We start from the raw sequence: 21,202 nt of genomic DNA, 5'->3' as shown, positions 1-21,202 counted from the left end.
ACAAATACTGTGTGAATAACAACACTCCTTTTTTGTTGTTTTGCTCTCTCCACAGGTGTGCTCTGCTAGTCTGGAAGGTCAGTCTTTCTTCTCCAAAAAGGACAAGCCTTTGTGCAAGAAACACGCCCACACTGTCAACATCTGACCTTACTGACATAAAGAAAAGAGGAAAACAGTGTCAGTTTGCAGGAATTTTATTCAGATCTTTTTCTTTTTTTTTTTAACTAAAATGACCTGGCTTGCTAAAATAATGTATTTTGGGATAATAATGGATGTTGAAAGATTCCACTGTAAGCTTTATTTTTCTTATAGTACTTTGCAAGTTTGCTCTCCTTATTTCTTATTATTTCATATCACTTTGTAGCTGGATATGCTATTATTAGAACATTTCGGTGCACTGTTAGTATTTCAAAGTAGATATTTAAGTGCTTGGGTCTGGGGTTTGTAATTATGCTAGAGGTGTTGAGCTCTTGATGAGACATTTGTGTTCATCATGATGGAGTTTGCTGCAGTGACCTACTGAGCCCAATGGGGGTCACATACTAGAAAATATTTTGGATGTGGAAAGCTATGCCATGCATTATGAAAGCCAGTGCAACCTTTAGAAATCAGGATTATTTAACTTTAAGAACAAATAAATATTTATTTGTAAGCTGGGATCATGTGTTTAACATGTTCTAGAAATAAAATTGGGAAATGTTATTGCTGGTATCATATTTTTTTTTTATTAAACTTGCATGGTATTTAATCGTCACCTCTAAATGGAAGCAGCAGTTAGAATTGTGCAAATACACTGTGCAGGTCTTGTTTTATTGTTAATAGAACATTTTTGCAAGGGCTCTGTAAAGACCAGGAACATCAAATACTGTAGTTGTAACTTCTACTTCAGGTTAGCCTCAGCCACATGAAACTTTATCAGCAAGTTTCTGTCATTAAAATGCATTTTAAACATTTTAGGTTAAAGTTTCTCAGTTTTAGGACCTTAACTCTCCACTCTAACTTTGCCATGTCTCATTAGGACTTGTTTGCATCTTGTATTGGATTATTTGATCAATAAACAAAAATTTTAATATATACTTGCATGAACTGAAACAGTTTTTCTGTCTTAAAAAGTTTGTGTAGTTGCTGTTTTATTCCGCTTTCATTGCAGAAACAAAGGAAATGTATCTGTAAATATAAAAAAACCTGCTGGAAAGTGGGAAAGCATCTCCATTTGCGATGTGAGAAACACTTTGTCAGTTTTCCTGCTCTAATAAATCTATTCCACTTCGCTATGTACCGTCACACAATCAAGACATCGTATGTGTTCCTAAAAACAACATTGCGTAACCTTCACATGAGCTGAGTTTGTTAACGTGCACTTCTTGAAGACGTCGGAGGTGGGAGCTGTGCGCGCGGGGGGGACGACGACACGAGATTATAACCCGTGGTAGTCTGCACTTGGAAAACTGCCGCAAGAAAAGAGAGGCGCACAAATAAGAAGAAACCGCAAAACAGTTCAAATCAGCGCAGCCAGGAATGTCGCTGGGCTGCTGTTAAGGCGAAAAGGAGACGGTAAGGAGACTTGAGCAGCACTCTTGTGGTTGATGATCAAGCTTCCGCCAGTAAAAGCTGAAGCCTCCGGAGTTTGTTGTCCGTGCTGCTGTTCATTAGAATTCAGTGCTTGAACCGCTGGTGGCAGCTGCAGCCGATCAGCGGGACTCCAGACTGTGTTCCTGAGTCTGATGATGGTGATGATGATGACTATGATGATGGCTATGATGCTTATCAGTAATTGGTGCTGTTATCACCGTGCACTACATCTTAATGTGTGATCTGTCGCGTGAGTTGTATTAAGATAAAGATGATAATTGATTCATATCAGTGATTTGATTATTGCGCTACTGACTGAAATCTTTGAAATGATGAAGATTACTCTAAGATCAAACAAAAGTGCTTGAGCTATTCTTAAATTCTTATAGATTTTTTTGTTTCTGTTCAAAAGTGGAGTAACGTTAATGTTATTTGGTTGTACCATTTTCATCGTCTTCATCCCCACATGCTGCACATTTGCAACTGTTCAAACATAGTAAAGGATTAAAGGTACTGTGAATGCTTTAAGAGCTTAATGTTCTTGTTGACCCCAAAATTGAATTATCAGCTTGTTGAATGGTAAAGTGGGCCAGCAGATGAAGATCATGTGACAAAATCAAAAGCTCCTAAATGTACATTTGGCCAGTCTTTGAGGATAATTGGATTTCCTGGTTACTGTGTTCATTTTTCAGGACTCAGATTTTTGCAGAGATTTTTCACAGCCTGTGTGTGTGTTGGTGTTAGGCAGTAAATGTTAATGTTTTGACAGTTAAATGCACAACACAAAACTTAGTGGTCTGCAGTTGGTCACTGTGAAATCAGCTGATCAGCATCTCAGATCCCAGAGGGGATGACATCCAACCTGCTGCACCTTACCCAGGTCTGTGATGTAGACTATGACTGCTCAGCAGACGTCTAACACTTTACAGGACAGAGAAGCTCATTGAGGCGAGCCAAGGTGAGGGTTTAGATATAATTAAACATTGAGAGGGTGAATAAACCATCACTCAGCTCTTGCCCTGGTGCTGTTCCTCCTGGCAGAAATAACACCCATCTTTTGACACACACGATGGGGATGGCATTCCAAGTGAGGGAGCCTGGCATAGCAGCTTTTTGTGGTCTACCACGGACTCCTGCCTCAAGTCTTTTACTGTGTTGGGCTCTCCAGCTCTGAAGGCAAGTGTAGTGTGTGTGTGTTCTTCTTGTAAGGCCATTTTATGGTCAAGCCATGAAGGCAGCCCTGTCTGTTAGAAACATCTGTGAGTTTGAAACCAGAAGAATAAAGTGGCATAAAAAAGAATTAAAATATAAAAATATTAAAATACCTTACAGCTAAAGTGCAGGAGAAGCCACCCACTCTTCCTGCCTTCTGTCTTTTTCCAGCGTACCTGCAGACTGAAACTTAACTAAGCATCTACCTATAGACTAAATCACAATTGTTCCATTCTGAAAAAATGTAATAAAAATAAAAAAAAACACACTCATTATCTTGGTAGATACTGGCCTGAGGGGTTGTCCACAGGGCTAAACTTAGCAAGCCATGACCTCTCACCCCAGTTTCCTCCCTTATAATTACAGGAAGCAAGTCCAGCCAATCCGGGTGGAGATCATTTGCTGCATATTAACAAGCTGAATAGGAGCAGTATTTGAGGACTTTTCAGGTAATGACTCAATTTGTGGGAGGGGAGAGGTTTTTACCAGAAAAGCTGAAAGATGTGAGACTCAGATTTGTAAAGGCTATAAAAGGGAAGAAACACCAGACTTGAGTTCATTATCTCACAATCATGTAATATGAGCACAGTGATAAATGATAAAAACACAGTTTGTCAAGATGCGAACGGACAGGGATTCGATCCCAGACATATCTTCTTTAAATGTCTTTTCCAGATGCCAGAACATTCTATGTTTTCATGATTTCCTTTGGTTTATTCTCCTCTATAAGTGCAGTGATAGGGGAACATTACATATCAAGACTTGCCATGGAAATAGTTTATCCAAACATCATTCACTCTAATTTCATGCACATGAATTTAATTTCTCTCAGATGTTGTGATGGATTTAAAAACTCATCAGGTCATCAGGTTGTTGCTTCTACTCCAAATTGTTCAAGTAAGTTTAAATTTCAATTTTAAGACCATCATAATTATCATCATCATCTGTTGCTTATTTCTCTGAATCCCATCAGCACCAAAAACACTGGCACAGCACAGTTGATCATGTTCCACTTAGAAGTAATCTTCTTACTTCTACTCTGCCCTAATTCAATGAATACAGATGTGTAAGCACAGATGCCCCACTTATTGTTTCATCCATGGCTTCTGAGACAAATGCAGGCAACAGGATTTACTTAAAGCTACAAGCTACTCTACCCTTTGCCTGGTAGGTCAGCGACCATGAGAGAGAAAGCAGACATCCTGTTATTAGAGAAAGAAAGGCAAAAAAAAAAAAAAGAAAATAGAAGAAGAAAATGGCACAGGATGACTTGGGGGTGATTGAAGATCGAAGTACAGAAGAGGAGAAGGGGTACTTTACATGATTGGCTTTAAGTCAAAGTGGGTAAATGACCTGAGCTTGAAATTTAGTCTCAGTCCTTTCAGTTGTAGATGGCAGACATATGAGCTCCTTCTAATAACTCATTTATTATTTTATTTTTTCCAGAGGAAGACAAGTGCTGGAGCTCTGGCTGGGTACAGTGACAGGATACTGTCTAATCCCTTATGCTTGCATGGTAAGTCAAACTATGATCTACTTCTTATCAGTCTGCCTGAGAACATTTCTAAGCTCGTTGGCATAGTTCATATTTTCATCATAATTATAATGTGGTGTGATTCCACACCAGTAATATTGTAAAGAAAGTGTAACTTAAAGCTAAAAACTGTATTGATAGTGTTGATTCTTCTGCAGCGGAGGTAGTATTTGGCAAAGTCCAGCCAGTGTGTGTGTTTGTTTTTAAGATTGTAATGCTGTCTCTGCAGCAATTTGCCTACAAAGTGGCAAGCTAATTGACTTTATGCTGAGTCTGTTGACAAGCTATGTAAAATAACCCACAATGATTATGATAGAATCCGGTTTTCTCCTCTAAAGTTTCTGGCGAGACACAGGCTCCATCTACAGACTGCAGTGCCGGAAATGAACAAGATCAACTTCTCATGGAGTGTAGTAAATTTTAGATACTCTCAGAAGCTTTAATTTCACCTGAGTATTAGCAGAGCTGGGCTTATGAAACTTTTTGTGTGTGTGTGTTTGTGTGTGTGTGTGTGTGTTTGATAGCTGAAACTGTTTTTTTTTTCTTTTTTTTATCAAACAAGGATGGACAGATTTTTTTTAATTTTATTTTAAAGGGCTTGCCTTCTTGTTTTCCCCATTGATTCTCTATTTTATAAAAATCTGTTTTCTCAAAAACCTATTTTTTAACATCATTTATGCTGTAGGAAATGAGCAAAGATAACTGACAGATTGCGCTGATCATCTGTTATCAGAGAAATAATTAATCTATCTGTTGATCCATTTAGATTTGGTAGCATGTTCTTATAGAAAATGCTTAAGTTGCAAGAAATCCTCAACATGAAATAAAACAAAATTTTTTTTAGGTACGAGTTCCTGAATGTTCAGTAAACCTATTCTTCACCTCTAGGGAGCATCATAAAGACGAAAAGTATGAATCTCATCTGTGCCTACACAACTTTGTGTGCAAATTTCGATTATATGATCACGATAAAAATCTGAGTCAGTCAGTCAAATTTCATAATGTTTTAAGCACTAGCAACACTTGGTTCTCACCAAACTTTAGTTTCCCTTTAATTCAAAGTCTTGCATGGTAGTGCGCATGTTTTTCTGCTTCTTTGGGTTTACTTTGAGATGAGCTGGAGAGCTGTCCAGAGTGTTTAGCTCCCCTCTACAGAGTCTAGCAGGTGTCACAGACTCCAGGCCTCAGCAACCATGAGCCTAATGAAGCAAGTTCTTCCAGATTTTTGCTCTGTATTTTTTTTAAATTCAATCAAATCTGGGTTAAATTTCTGAAAATATTAATATAAATGCTAACCAAATCAGCAGAGGTGTTCTTTGGATACAAGATATCAGATGTTTGAGATGGTATAACTGTAACTAGTACAGTGTATTCAGTATTTTCTGTTTTCAACCTCAACCAATTACAAGACAAAACCATCACAATGATTTCTGTTTTTGATAAAAAATTTTCCTCAAAATGTTAAATTTATTAAGATTCAATATACACTGTTGCCAATGACATTAGAATAACTTTGTTTGTAGAAGCATTTCTCTTTATTCATTCTCTCTACTTCTTAGTCCAATTAAAGGCCACGGGGGTCTGGAGCCTGTCCTAGACAGGTCGCCAGTCCATCTCAGGGCCAACACAGAGAGACAAACAACCTCTCACACTCACATTCTCTCCTTGGGAGAATTTAGAGTAACCACTTAAGCTAACCTGCATGTCTTTGGACAGTGGGAGGAAGCCAGAGGTCCCAGAGAACCCACGCATACACAGGGAGAACATGCAAACTCCTCACAGAAAGACCACTGTTCAAACCCCTCCCCAGCTGAGGGAACCAGTGACCCTCTTGCCGTGAGGCCACGGTGCTAACTGCCACACCACCGTGCAGCCCACATTCCTAGTGTATATTTTCTCATTGCACCTAATCAAAGATTATGGCGGATGTATAAATAGGATTTCAAAAAATCCTCTTATTATTCCTATTTATACGTCAGCCACCAGCTTTGACTGGATAAAATGAGAAGATATACCCTTCCTATCATGAATAAATCACATTGTCACAAGCATTTCACGAGAGCAGGTAAAACAGTTTTTATTACAACTTTATGGGCAACAGTGTAATAATAATAAAAAAAAAGATTTTCATGTATGCTCCAGTTTTATACATATTTTCTCGTTACTTTAATTTGTGAGAAGATGTTTAGTAGTAGTTTAATAGTAGTAGCAATGTCTTCACGGGACAAAAAGATAAGAATTACTATCTCCTAACAATTTCTTTTGTGCATGTGTTATGTTTGCTGCTGATAATTGTGGTCAGTACATAATAAAAGATCATTACTGCTCGTAGCCATAGATTGAACAACATATAGTTGTCTATAGCAAAATTACTGCTGGTTTTTGTAACTTACATTAAGATATTTTTGGCATACTGTAGAAAGATTTTTATTGCATGGGTTCAGTAAATTTGCCCACTGATTTCAGTAGCTAGCTGGCATGCTGCATCTTTTAATTAGCATTCTTTTTACGTTAGGCAATGCACTTGCCACTACAAGACCCATCATAAACAATAAAATAAGCTGACACAGCTCCACCAGTGCTTTATGTGCTGTACAGAAAGGGAACTAAATCAACGCAGTGCTGTGGAAAATAGTGTTACTGTACCTAGACTGGACAATAACAGCTTGTTTGTATGATAGAGGCTCACCCAGACTCATTCTGTGACAGTGACCTGCTGGCCAGAAAGTAAAGAAAGCCGAAGCCAAGCATGAGTTTGAGTTGGAGAGTAACTCACACCCTGAAAGAATGTCAGGAATCTGTGTGTTAAAGTTCACACTGTATCGCCATCTGCGTCTGGATCCTGGCAAATAAAAAGCAGCTGTGTGTCAATGTATGTATGTGCATCTTTTAATGTGGAAAAAGAAAAAAAAATAGTATTATTTCATAGTGAAGTTCATTTATTTTGTTTTTGAGGTAAAAGTGAGCACAGTCTCACATACACACACGCACACACACTGTCTCTCCAGCTCCTTGCTACACATGTCTGACAGGTAGGTAGAAGCCAGGATGTCTGTCCATAATTATGCTTTAACTTAGTGCTTTATAAAGAAAAGACAGATCTGCAAGACCACCCAGAAACTCAGCACAAGTCACCTTGACCAAGTCCAAGACTCAGCAGTCCTCTGCTTTACCCAGCTGTTACTCAGCATGTTATTTCCCTAATATAATATTGTGTCAAGAATACAGAAATATGTTTTATGGAACTGAGGGTTTTGTAAAAAGTCATAAATTCTTTTTTGTGTATGAAGACAAGGTTCTCTGTTTCACCTCATTCAAAACACATAATAATGATCCCCTTTGACAGTTTGCTCTTTCAACTGGATAATCTGTGAAGCTTTGTTCTGAAGACTTTAGCACGTCTGTTCTACTGTTGACCATATTCTGCACCGTGTCCGATTCTGCAGGGGAACCTCATGCTTGTCCACTAAATAGCTTGTGACATCGAGTGCCACTCAGACTGTGAGAGGAGATGGGAAAACAGATGAAATCAATTTCTGTCTGTTCATGTTATTCCTGCGTCTCAGCCCTTGATGACAGACTGTGAAATATGTTTCATACGTGTCCTTTTTTCCATAGATTTGGGAGAGTACAGAGGGCATTTAGAGTCGTACCTGTGAGATGGCCTGTGAGGAAATGCGCTAATGTCAGAGCTTTGCATTTCAAATCCTGGGGGTAGTGGAAGATAAAGAGGATGCTACAGTAACTGTAGAAGCTGGTTTTCTTTAGATTATATCAGGTGAGTCTGTCCTCACAATAACACATCTTATGAATCCATGCTAATACATTAATTGGCTATTCTGTCACATCTACAATAGAGACAGCACTGAGTGCACTGTCTGAGGAGCATTTGTGTAGCATTGCCTTGACTCTTGCTACTTTGTCAGCTGCCTCTATGGTATTTTTGAGAAGCCTCTGTTGCTCCCAGAAGCACACAGCTTTGTTTGGTAACACGCTCTCAAATACAATACTCATTGCAATTCCTGACAGGGTTTTGGCAGGACTTGCAGGATTAGAGAACCAGCCAAAACAGGTGACAGGTGACAAACTCATGTCAACACTTCATGAAAAGGGCTGCAACATTGGATTAAGGAAACTACTACTGCAAGCAAAAGGTGAGTCATCTTACTGCATGTTGCATATCACTTTGCAGGAGCTGTCAACTCCTATTTGTGGTATTTGTCTGTCATATTGTGGAGGGTGGTTTCAGCTGTTGTTCGTTCTTGTAGGAGTTTGCATTAACCATGTGTTATTGTGATTTTCCTGGCTTTTCAGAGATATAATAAAGTATTCCTCAATCAAGTTTTCAGTAGATTTAAATAGTCCCTTTAGGTCTGGTCAAAACTGAGTCAAGACCACAATTTCTCTGTTAGGTGTCTCATGTTACTTTTAAAATATCAAAATACTGATCTACTCACTGGCATTTAGCCTAATGTAAGCCTTGGTAGCAGTGTTTATAATGGTGATTAAGTTTCTTGTTTTGCTTTGTTAGTGGCACTGAAGACTGATTACATCACTGAAAGAAAAGTTACATGCTTTCATAAATGAATTAGTGAAGGTTCATTCGGTCTGGCTCCAATGTACCACACCGGACTCAACTACTGCCTGCTTTTGTTAGCTTAACATCAAAATATTTTATAGATTTTAAAGTTATTAATAATGCAATGTTGATTTAAGTCCCACCCCCCAATTAATTGTCCTTCATTTTTTTTTAAAAAAAAGTGTTGCTCAACATTTCCAACTACTGCCTTCAAAAGTCTTGATGCAGACATGGAGATTTTTCTGCTTTTCAAATTAACTTCCAAGGGGAAAATGAGTTGGCTACACTAATCATTTGTCCTTCATCTTTAGTTACGGGTTTTATTCAGTCTGAGAAGAGACCAGCTTCTCTCCTCGCCTTTCAGGTCTCTTCTGGTTCTAAGAATTTAGAGTAGAGGTTGGATCAGATTACAAGAAAGAAAGAGAGTAGCTGCTAGCTAACCTGCTACACCCGGGATTGTTATTGCAGGTGTTCAAGAGCAGCTACAGCTGTTAATTTCCTCTGGGTAGTGACACATGTGGAGCTGCAGTCACTCATGAATGGCTACATACAATCACTTGCTGGAAAGGCACAATGTGCTGATTACATTTCAAGGATCAGAGGGCAGTTTAAGGGGATATTGCAGTGTTTTGAAGTGGGTTTATGTTAAGTGCTTATTTGTAGTCTTTGACTTACCTGCACTAGATAGTAGTCAGTGAACTCTCAGTTTGGAAAGTATGAAGGATTTCTGATGGGTGAGTTAAAAGTAAAAAAAAAAAATACTCAGAAAGGGGCCATGAGAAACAGTTATTTTTTTTTTACCATCTAAAACAACTTTAACCTCTAAGATTTAATAGTCATCCAAGTGAAATTGAAGTGTTATACCATGTCACATTTTTAGTTGCACAAACATGACTTGTGTAACATGTTATGCAAGTCAAGCGTAACTACCACACAGTGTTTCAAACTGTGCTGCAAAGATTTTCCAAGGTAGAAGTTTGGTGAAAAAACAAACAGCTGCAAAATAAAAATCTATCATTTAACTCAAACCATTAAGAATATTTTGAGGTTTGAGTTATTTTACCTGTAGCTCCTCTGTCAGAATCTGTTTTTGATTCTCCAATCAGTAATATGAAATGTAAATGCATATAGAAATGCAGATTCTTTAATAGGATTTTACTACAGGAACTTCATGGATTCTGTTTGCTCTGTTTTTGGTCTGAGAGAAGCAAAATGCATTCAGACATGCCATTTGGGACATATACCCAACAATACTGAGCATGTGCATGAAGTTGTGGTGATGCCTTTATCGATGCATGCCTCTCTGTACTATAATTGCATAAGTAGCATAGTTTTAATTAAGAGGAAAGTTATTTAGTTAGTTTTTCCAAAGTACCATTATGTTTATGGCTTTTGAAGCCAATCTTATTTAAGGTCATGCAATTTATGGCACTACCAGCTTGTTTTCTGTCCTCATATACAGCCTCAAAACTATCTTCTATCATCTACCAACAAGCTGTCTTTTTATTGGCTTTTTAAAAGATGTATGTACATTCAGACATTAGAATGGAAATTCTTGACCCCGTTATCCATCATACAGACACTGAATGCTATAAAAACATTTGTGTTATCGTTAAAGGTGAGACGCATCATTCAGTGATCATCATTCAGTGTCAGTAGACTAATTGTTCCTCTCTTGTTGCTGAAGTAGCCTTACATAGATGATGAATAGCTAGGCAGACAGTTTGTGGACAATATTTAATTAACATCAGACGAGTTTCAGACAAACAGAAGAGACAAAAACTTAAGTGTTCAGCCTTAGTTTGGCTCGTGTTTGTCTGAGGAGTCAACAGCTCCATGCTCCCCCTGTCAACACGCACATGTTCCACTATTATGTGTTGAAATACCAAAGAAAGGAAGTATTTATCATCAGTAAATTAAATGTTATATAAAGCTAAATAAGTTGCCTGAGTAGCTTGTAACTCTTGTGTTCACAATTACTCATACTCAAACAAAAATGGAAACAGTGAAAAATCTGATTCTTAAGGCAAGTGCAGTAATTTGGGGTTTTAAACAATTTATCACAACCATGTTCTTGTTTTAGAGTTTGCTGCACAGTGCCTTAATTTTTGTGCAATGTGTGTTTGCAGTTAGGTTGCTTTGGTGCTGGTGAACAGGTGCTTCTTTTTCCCACCTGAGCACTATGAACAACACAACAGTAGTTCTCTTGTGCTTTTCCTAAAGACCAAGGGTAATTAATGGCTGCATGTATTTATACCACAAAACTTCCACTAGCAAAATTATTAGAAGGTAAGTGACTTTTGTCTCCAGTGCCAATATTTCTGCAGCTTTCCTTGTTATTGAGAATGTCTGTTGAAGGTACTTGGTTTAAACATAACACACTCAACTCATCCGCAATTAAGAGCTGTTTTCTGCCATTCTGCATAAAATGGTCAAGGTGCTGGGTGTTCCCCACCTTTTAAAATCTGTATTTATTTTACCTTCTGAAAGGGCTGCAAATTAAACTATAAGTAACCTTGGGTGGACAGTTTCATACCAAGAGAACAATTTTTTTTTGTTTGTTTTTTTAAGAAGGAAGGGGAACAGAGAGGGAAACCTCAAATGTGAAAATGACTGGAACTCCCAGGGTTTTCAAAACAGAACTTTAGATTTCATTACACATACCTGGACAACTGAGGACATGGAAAAACCCCTCCCATATATGCACTCAGCAGCTGGTTTGGTCAGAGACATAATAGGAATAATGTAAACAAAATAGAGCAGAGATGACGCCAAGCCAACAGGTCCGCCGCGATTCGGCTTCAGAAATGTGCAAAAACCTGGTCATCAATCACAGACAAGAGGGCCTCAGTCACGCTGACAGTGTCAGACAGAGGGGGGAATGGGGTTTTTTGGCTGCTCTCTCTGTGTGGACAGGCCGGTGGAGGTTGTTTCCCAGAACTGGCCACAGCTTCTTGAGTCAGCTTTGATTGGGACCAATCCAAGGCACTCAAGTGATTGATGATGAGGCATCAATCAAACCAATGTCAACAGCAGTATGAAGCTAGAGCTCTTCACTTGTCAATAAGTTCTGTTGGTTGTGTTCACGTAGGTTCTCCTTACTGTTCTTTTATTAGGTTTCAGTGATGGTGCAAGCTGCAGCTCATAAACGCCATCATTGTGAGTTGCAGTCTTGGAGTAAGAGTATTACTTCAGGCAGTAAACTAAAGCAAAACATTGCAAAGGGAGACAGACAGTCTTGAGAGGCCAAGCAGGAGTTTAGTCCCCATAATTGAACCGTCCCCTGGGGTCAGTCAGAGTGACTATGGGGATGTAGGGATACAAGGAGAGGGCAGCGGATCCTCTAGCAAAGACAAAGCCCACCAGGGATTGTACTTGGAGATCTGACTTTGTCTGTGTAAATATGTCTGGAATGGCACACTCATTTTGAGTGTGTATTTGTGTGCGCTTTCATCAAGTTTGCTTAAGTGTGTAGCCTACCAAATGTACGAGGAATTCAAAAGGCTCGGTTAAGATACAAGAATGTTCATTTTAAATTATTTTCCACCTGGGGGTCAGTACATCTCAGGGGGCATTTTCTGTTTTTTTCCCCTTGTGTTTTCTGCCTTTTTTGTGATATACTGCATATTTTCATTCTCTTTGGCATTCCAGTAATTTAAAAAAAAGTTGAATTACATGGGTTAATATATTTACATAGGTTTCTTGTTTCTTTTTTAATTTATTTTTTATGTAGCATCTGGAAAAAGTTTGCAGTAAAACAGCAGACCATAGATTCATGTATGATTTAAAAACTACAATAGTATCAATAAATTGAACAGAGTTCACCATTCATCTCATGATCGGTGCAAGTCGTACCATATATTTTGTGTAGAGAATTTGACCTCTCTAAGTCGATGTCTCACTTGCTTTTATGTTGTCTTTTATATCTTCTCAGATGCTGAATTCTAATTTCATAATAGTGTGTCTACACTAATTCTTGGATCAGGTTCCAAAATCAAATTTAAGTCTATTTCTAACCATCAAAACCAAATGTTAAACAAATCTTTCTACTGCATGTTAAAATGAGTTCTGATGAGTTTCAATATTAAAATATACCTTTATTATCAGTATTTTGACTCATTAAATCCATGATGTATGACTATATAAAATAAACACATAGCTGAATACATAAGAGTATTATCCTTAATTTTTTATGGCCAGTTTGCCAACAAAAAAGGGGGTCAGACTTTGTAAGAGATCAGATTTCTGCACATTATTGGGTCTTTAATTAGAAGATCTTGCAATCAGTGGTACGACTCAGTTACTCCCAGTATTGTTAATTTTTTTCATCTCTTTCCTTCTCTGCTAAACTTGACCAACACAATCTTACCAGCAACAATGGATGTGAAAGGATGTAAGGGGAGTGCTTTCTTTACAACTGGGACAGTAACGAGCGGTCTGCCGCACCTGTCTTGCACAATAAAAAACTAATATTTATCACATAATATAATTGTAATAAATGAATAAACAAATATTTGAAAACAAACATTTGACCTGAACTATAATTTAGTCTACTTTTTCTTGTTATCATCTGGATGAGCAACTTATATTAAAATTGATTAAATCACCAAAATTTCAACTTTTTTCAAACAACCAAGAATTTAACTGAGGATCAAAATTGAATTTGTGTGCACACCTTTAAACTTTACTTTGTTTAGAATGAATTTGAAAAGTTTAGAAAACATGAAGGGAGAAAATTAGCTCTATTCATCGTGTCTTGCTGCTATAAAATTAGTTTCTAGGTCAAATATGTTCCTGTGTTTGTGTTGATGTGTGAGTGAGTGAGAGGAATGCTGATAAGATATGAAAGATTTCCAGTGGTCAATATGCTGCCAGTGGAATAGATATTGAGTTTTCACACTCTAAAGGATTCAGTACCTCTCCAGCCATGATCCTCACCGCACGACACTGAACTGGGAACACCAACTCTGGGACTTGAGTGCCACTGTCCTGCAGGTTTTAAATGTTTCCCTGCTGCAACACACCTGTTTCCAATGAAAGATCTTTCCAACAGTTTGTTGCCAAGTTCTGCACAAGCCTGTGCAGGATGTACATTCTTCATTTTTTTATATGCTATGCTAAAAATGAAGCTTTAGCCAGAAGTCAGTTAGCCACCTGGCTAACTGTGCTAATTTAAATATACTATTTTATGCTAACTCATTATTTGTCTTATCATTATCTGACACTAGGTTTGGCATATGTTTAACATATTCCACATCTTGCTTGGACAAGACTGGTTTAGCTCCTTTTTCCATCCTTCAGTCAGTATGCTCAGCTGATCTAATTTCCCAATAGGAACTTTATTAAAACTGTTGCAGATTTTCTTTAATTATGTCACATTTTAATTTATTGTGTGAAACTGCAGCCACGGCCTGCCTTTAAAACCATAAATCACACTTGCAGACTCACTTTGAAGATAAAGTTCTTTTTCTGGATCTGTTGTTAACTGCAGAAACCTAAGCAGGCTGTATTTCTGCTGTCCAACGATCCAAGTATATACTATGGGCCCTGTGTAAACAGAGTTCATCATTATCCCCTGTGAATTGAATAGATGTCTCACTGCATCCAATCGTTTCTTCACCCTATGTCTATCTACATTAGACACACAGTGACAGGACATCTGTTTCTATGCCTTGTCTTGATCCATTTTTGCTTGCACATGTGCGCCTTTGCAAGAGATCTAGCAAGGCAAATTAATGTTATGCAGCTTATTTAACAAAGTTGCTGTCTCCATTCTGCAGTCTCTCATTCTGACACTTTACCCAAGAATTTGGCTGACTTGGATTCCAGGTCAGTGTTGAAAGTTAATTGCAAAGCACAAATTTTATCATATGGATTGATTTGCGTTTTTTCTGTCAGGCAACAGTCAAACACTGTATAATGATTAAATCATATCTAAGCAAACTGTTTCTTGGTGTGAAACCCAATAAACAAGGTTACAGTTAGAACTTTGTCTTGAAGGCCAAGAACATAATGAGCCAAAATTAGACTATTATTGCTCACTAGGTTAATTATTTTATTTTCCACTCTTTGTGTAGGGTAAAAATAGTGTTTTTTGCCCGTTTTAAAGAAGATATGTTTCACTTTAGTAGGCTGGGACCTGGCAAAGAATAAAGATGTGATTCACAAGTTTCTGGTCTTTGCCGGCACACAGTATACTCATGTTACTGGCTGGCTTCTTCCCAGATATGATAAGATATCCCTGAGAACTCCAAAATTGTAATTTATGCAGGACTCCCCTTTTCTCACAAGGAAATCCATCTTAGTTGGTTTTATTCCAGTTAAGATAACCATTTCTCCTGCATTACAAGTAAAGTACCATATACCGCCATCCTCTGGTGGCTAATGGAAAAGTGACTTTTTTTTTCTTTAAGGTGTTTCAAAAGATCACTTCAGCTTTGTTAATTAATGGACGTCCAACTATTTTGTCAAAGCCTGTAGCATCTCTAAGGTAAGATGTCTTTCATTGTATCCTGTAGCTCGGACAGTGGCAACAGCAGCAAACATGGATATAGAGTAATTATGAACAAAGAGCAAGTTCCTCATTAAGGGGTTGGAGGTTAGGTTGTGGAAAGTCAAAGAGCTTAGAATCAGGAGACCTGAGCTTGAGACCAGGTCTTCTGAGGTCCCCAGTTTAAAGGTTATTTCTCCTCTTCCAATTTATTTTCCTTTGCTATTTATACTCTGTATTGTCTGCTCTTTTACAAGATGTTTGGTTAGGTTTAGGCATCACAACTGCTTTAAAAAGCTATTCTACAACTCTACAGCACATTGACTTGGAAATTCCTGTCTTTGCTGCAGTTACCCAAATGACTTAAAAACTACCAGAAAAAGGTTTTTCTCTGCATGTATTTGTGATGTCAGATGATCCTGACAATGTGGCAGTATGTGACAGAGTAAAAGTGGCCTGAATATATAGAACATATATTCCCTTTCCTTATTATTTATTATGAATTGGCTCAATTTGATTTGTCTGTAAAAGTGCCCTGAGATGGCATTGTTGTGAAGTAGCGCTAAACAAATATACAGCTAAATTGAATTAAACTTTGGAGAATTCAGTTTTTACACATCTACCATTTGTTGGATGGCTACTGCAGGTGAATAGAGATCTCTCAGCCCTGTGTGCTGTCGAGTTGAACAGCACAAGACATCCTCCATAATAAACTGTGGAGAGAGAGGAAATGGCTATCCATCATGGACAGCAAGTGATGACAAGCTTGACCCCATGTCCTTTTCCTTTCTACACACACACACACACACACACACACACACACACACACACACACACACACACACACACAAATGCAAAATACACTTGGTTTAGAAATCTGCTAATCTAATTGCCAGTGCCTCATCTCAATTCAGTTTTGCCTTATTTAGTAACATTTATTGCAACTTTTCAGTCAAGAATAGTTTTCCACACATTCTTTTAAAACAACAGATAGATATTAGAGAATAACAGAATTGGCACTAATTAAAATATGGGAATTATAAAAGGTTAGCAAATCTGTGTGGAGAAAAACAAATGAAACAAAACAGACCAATACAAATCGGTCTGGTAATATGATTTGTTTTAGAAAAGATCTATATAAGCATAGATATTTTCACAATATGGAAATGGTTTCCACAAGATTTTTTTTCTTTGTATTGGCTGGGCTCAGAGTCAAGATATACTGTATATTATTACAAAAGCATACTGAGGCTGTTCAGTATGCCCCTGAGAGTAACAGTAAATCTCTGCAACCTCTAAGTCCACTTGCCTGCAAGCTTGCAAAAACCTTTATCTCCCTTTGAAACAAGCAGGGTTCACAGTACATTTATTTATGCAACCAGTAATGTATCACAGCTTCATAAAGGAAAAACAGCCACGGCTGCAACTGTTTGACAGTTGCACATGTTTTGTTGCTTAAGCTGCGTGTTTCAGCATTCAGGAGAATCCAGGATGAACTTAAATACAGCATGCTACACTAGAAGGGCAAGTCTAACTTTAGTTTGTGTAGGTTTATGTCAGTATTTATAGTAAATATAGTTGAAGTGTTAGCCTTTTAATATATATAGCAAACAAGTTACAAAGAGAGTAATTGCATTCTTGGCTACTTAATGTTTCCTTTGTGGCTCTTCCCACAAATAAAGCTCACCTGTGGCTCAGAGCAGATTTAGACTGAGTTTATGAGAGGGATGCTCTCAATAAAGTTAACTATCAGAACTGGATCAAAAATAGAAAAACTAGAAAATGGAAACCTCTTTAAGAGTTGCACAGCAAGTCGAGAATGCCCTCCAGGATGTTGGCAGGTATGCTTGCTTGCCAATAATTAGGGGAAAATTTCATGAACATAACTGAGCTGCTAACTGATGAGCACAAGATGTAAATTTGCAGCAAATCATGTGAGCAAAAAGGTCAAGTTACAGTATTGAGAGACATTCAGAAATAAACTGGAAAATTTCCAGATTGTGAATTGAAAAAAACAAAACTTCTATCAGAATTATAGAAGTGGAAAAGACTGGAGAGAAAAAAAATAACTGCTTCTGACCCAAAGCATTTTACTTCATCAGTCTAGCATGATTCTATTATGACTTTGGCATGTGGTTGCAAGTAAGACTTGGATACTGACATTAATTGATGATTTTACTGATGATAGAAGCAACTTAAAGATGCAAGAGCAGTTACATTCTGCCAAGTGCACCAAATCTCATTGAACAACATCTATGTAGCAGGACATCCTTAACATACAACCAAAATAACCAAATAGAAGCAGTGAATGGTTTTAACGTTTAATTTTGTTTTTTAATAAACCCAATTAAAAAAAGGTATTTTTCAAGTCTTTACACATGTTTTATTTGTAATTGGGGAATCCCATAATCTGCCACAGCTGCTCAGCTGTAAGTACAATTAACCCCATTGGTAGTGTGATGTTGAATCTTGGTTTTTGGACACTTTCTCATTGAGTCCTGGTAGCCTGTACTCTCTGAGGATGACATCATGGGTTTCAGGTTTCTCGCTGTGGCTATGGTTCCAAACGGGCTGAGAAGCCTGAGTGTGGACATGGAGAGCAGATCCATGCTGGGAATAGATACTCCCTCCCCTACCATCCTGTGCAGATTTGACTGACCTCTCTGCCACCCCACTTTGAGCTCAGAGTTTGTTATTGGCTCAGTTAGGATGTGTTGACAGATGAGGTAGATGTGTACTCCCCTCTTGTAGATGGTTTTGTCAGTGGTGCTTTTTAAACTAAAAAAGCATTGCCTATTATTTTAAGAAAGGTTATTAGATTATGAGATATGTTGAAATATTTGCGTTGTCAATTAAGAAATTCAGCTTTTCCGTCATTTGTCTTGAGTCCTTTCAATTTGGGTTTCTGTGGTGTGTGGCTGCTAGCAGCTTCTTTTCAGAGGACAGATGGCATGCTGTATGCATTATCACATGCAAGGTTTTCATTTGCTGTATGTTTTATTGGGAAAACAGTAAAAAAAAAAAAAAAAAAACACCAAAGCATCATTAAAAGCCTATTGGCCTGGACGTTTTCTTTACAGTGAGATTCAGAGCCAATTTCAGTAACTGAGAACAATGCATTTGTTTGTTTTATCTTTAACGATCACAAAACCAGTCAGGCTTGAATTCTTTAATTCAGCATCAGTTGCCCACACAGCAGAGCTGACATAGTTACAGTTTATACAGGGTGTGCAGAATTATTAGGCAAGTTGTATTTTTGAGGATTAATTTTATTATTGAACAACAACTATGTTCGCAATGAACACAAAAGACTCATAAATATCAAAGCTGAATATTTTTGGAAGTTGAAATGGGGCTTTTTTAGTTTTAGTATCTTAGGAGAATATCTGTGTGTGCAGGTGACTATTACTGTGCATAATTATTAGGCAACGTAACAAAAACCAAATATATACCCATTTCACTTATTTATTTTCACCAGGGAAACCAATATAACAACTCAAAATTTACAAATATACATTATTGGCATTCAAAAACAAAACAAAAACAAATCAGTGACCAATATAACCACCTTTCTTTGCGAGGACACTCAAAAGCCTGCCATCCATAGATTCTGTCAGTGTCTTGATCTGTTCACGATCAACATTGCGTGCAGCAGCAACCACAGCCTCCCAGACACTGTTCAGAGAGGTGTACTGTGTTCCCTCCCTGTAGATCTCACATTTGATGAGGGACCACAGGTTCTCTATGGGGTTAAGATCAGGTGAACAAGGAGGCCATGTCATTATTTTTTCTTCTTTTAGCCCTTTTTTGGCCAGCCACACAGTGGAGTACTTGGATGCGTGTAATGGAGCATTGTCCTGCATGAAAATCATGTTTTTCTTGAACGATGCTGACTTCTTCCTGTACCACTGCTTGAAGAAGGTGTCTTCCAGAAACTGGCAGTAGGACTGGGAGTTGAGCTTGACTCCATCCTCAACCCGAAAAGGTCCCACAAGCTCATCTTTGATGATACCAGCCCATACCAGTATCCCACCTCCACCTTGCTGGAGTCTGAGTCGGAGTGGAGCTATCTGCCCTGTACTGATCCAGCCACAGGCCCATCCATCTGGCCCATCAAGACTCACTCTCATTTCATCAGTCCATAACACCTTAGAAAAATCAGTCTTATGATATTTCTTGGCCCAGTCTTGACGTTTTATCTTGTGTGTCTTGTTCAGTGGTGGTCGTTTTTCAGCCTTCCTTACCTTGGCCATGTCCCTGAGTTTTGCACACCTTGTGCTTCTTGGCACTCCAGTGATGCTGCAGCTCTGAAATATGGCAAAACTGGTGGCCAATGGCATCTTGGCAGCTTCACGCTTGATTTTCCTCAGTTCATGGGCAGTTATTTTGCGCCTTGTTTTTTTAACACGCTTCTTGCGACCCTGTTGACTATTTTGAATGAAACGCTTGATTGTTCGATGATCACGCCTCAAAAGCTTGGTAATTTTAGGAGTGCTGCATCCCTCTGCAAGACATCTCACTATTTTTGACTTTTCAGAGTCCGTCAAATCGCTCTTCTGACCCATTTTGCCAAAGGAATGGAAGTTGCCTAATAATTATGCACACCTGATATACAGTGTTGATGTCATTAGGCCCCACTCCTCTAACTACAGAGATGCACATCACCTGATATGCTTAATTGGTAGTAGGCTTTCAAGCCTGTACCGGTTGGAGTAGGACAACATGCATAAAGAGGATGATGTGGTCAAAATACTAATTTGCCTAATAATTCTGCACACAGTGTAATAAATAGCTTTTAAGCAGTAATGAACAGGTTGTAGATTCTTCCACTGAATATTTTATGTTAACAGCTTTTTTTTCACTGTGATAAATAAAGTGCTATATAATCAGAATAAAAAAATACCATGCTTTTGTCACTATTATACCTACATACACACATAAATGCATCCATACACAAACATATTCCCATTGCTACAGGGTACCGTATCTAAACATGATTTCTATGGTAAAGTGAGTAAAGTCTTGGTTTGACCTTAGTCAGTTTTTTAAGGCAAGTTTTAAAACAGTTGTATGTGGGGGAATCTCTCACTATTTGTCGTAAGACATTCCATATATTAATACCCTGGATAAACATGACAGTCAAAATGTGTTACACCTGTGTGATTTTGCGACGCAACCTCTACTGGAGGCTTGGGTAGTTTTTTCTGGGTTGTTGAAATTAATATAATATTTTGACATGAATGATTGTGTTGGATCTAAAATGACACTTAGGTATTTAAAATCAGTAGCAACATCAAACTCCACCCTATTCAGGAATATGCTGGAGTGGGTTACCCCCTAGTGAAGTTTAGCAAAATACATGCAGATTGATTTTTTTGGTGTGCAGCAGGAGAAAGAAATCCACAGCCAGCTGTGCACAGAGGATTATTTAACTGTAAGTATACCAGCAGCTTCTTGAATGTTTTTAGCCTGGGTATAAATTACTGCATCATCTGCATAGAGTTTTGTAAGTGCCTTTCGACATGAGTTTAATGAAGAAGGACAAAAAGACTGGCCTAAGGATTGACCCCTGTGGAACACCAACATCACATCCCAAGTATGGAGATTTAATGCTATCCACTAGCACTATAGTATGTCCTTATTTAACTCAGTCTACCTGCTGCTGTGTTTACATTGAAAATATTGGAGGTTGCAATGGATTTTAGTCCTCACTTGCTCTTCAGTTGCTCCTTAGTAGTTATTGACATGATGGAAATAATGTGACCTAAAAGTATAAGAGGAAGAGTTCTGTCACTATCTTAATTTATCATGGTAG

The 21,202-nt window shown here is 38.1% G+C and overlaps 2 protein-coding genes across 9 annotated transcripts in view; both read left to right on the top strand.

The window, feature by feature from the left end:
• Positions 1-1,074, top strand: part of pdlim5b (PDZ and LIM domain 5b) — a 35,720-nt gene extending 34,646 nt beyond the window's left edge. For all 4 annotated transcript variants that reach the window (XM_041969905.1, XM_041969904.1, XM_041969903.1 and 1 more), the window contains one exon: positions 56-1,074. In XM_041969905.1, coding sequence (XP_041825839.1) covers positions 56-145 — 90 coding nt within the window. In that variant the 3' untranslated portion in view covers positions 146-1,074. The remainder of the gene's footprint in view (positions 1-55) is intronic.
• Positions 1,075-1,405: 331 nt separating this feature from the next.
• The window catches only part of bmpr1bb (bone morphogenetic protein receptor, type IBb), a 58,144-nt gene continuing 38,347 nt past the window's right edge, over positions 1,406-21,202 (top strand). For 2 of the 5 annotated variants that reach the window (XM_041969845.1, XM_041969840.1), the window contains exons 1-3: positions 1,406-1,554; positions 3,151-3,233; positions 4,231-4,300. Coding sequence is in view for 1 of the 5 variants with exons in the window: in XM_041969844.1 (XP_041825778.1) it covers positions 8,409-8,472 (64 nt within the window). In the remaining 4 variants the exon portion in view is untranslated. Of the gene's footprint in view, positions 1,555-3,150; positions 3,234-4,230; positions 4,301-7,936; positions 8,097-8,347; positions 8,473-21,202 lie in introns of those variants that run through there. The other 3 variants (XM_041969844.1, XM_041969842.1, XM_041969841.1) reach the window with 3 other exon arrangements.

Source organism: Melanotaenia boesemani, chromosome 19 (genome assembly GCF_017639745.1).
Source record: "Melanotaenia boesemani isolate fMelBoe1 chromosome 19, fMelBoe1.pri, whole genome shotgun sequence".
NCBI classification, from domain to species: Eukaryota; Metazoa; Chordata; class Actinopteri; order Atheriniformes; family Melanotaeniidae; genus Melanotaenia; species Melanotaenia boesemani.
Note: the sequence above shows the minus strand (reverse complement) of the source record. Positions and strands in the feature narration are given on the sequence as shown.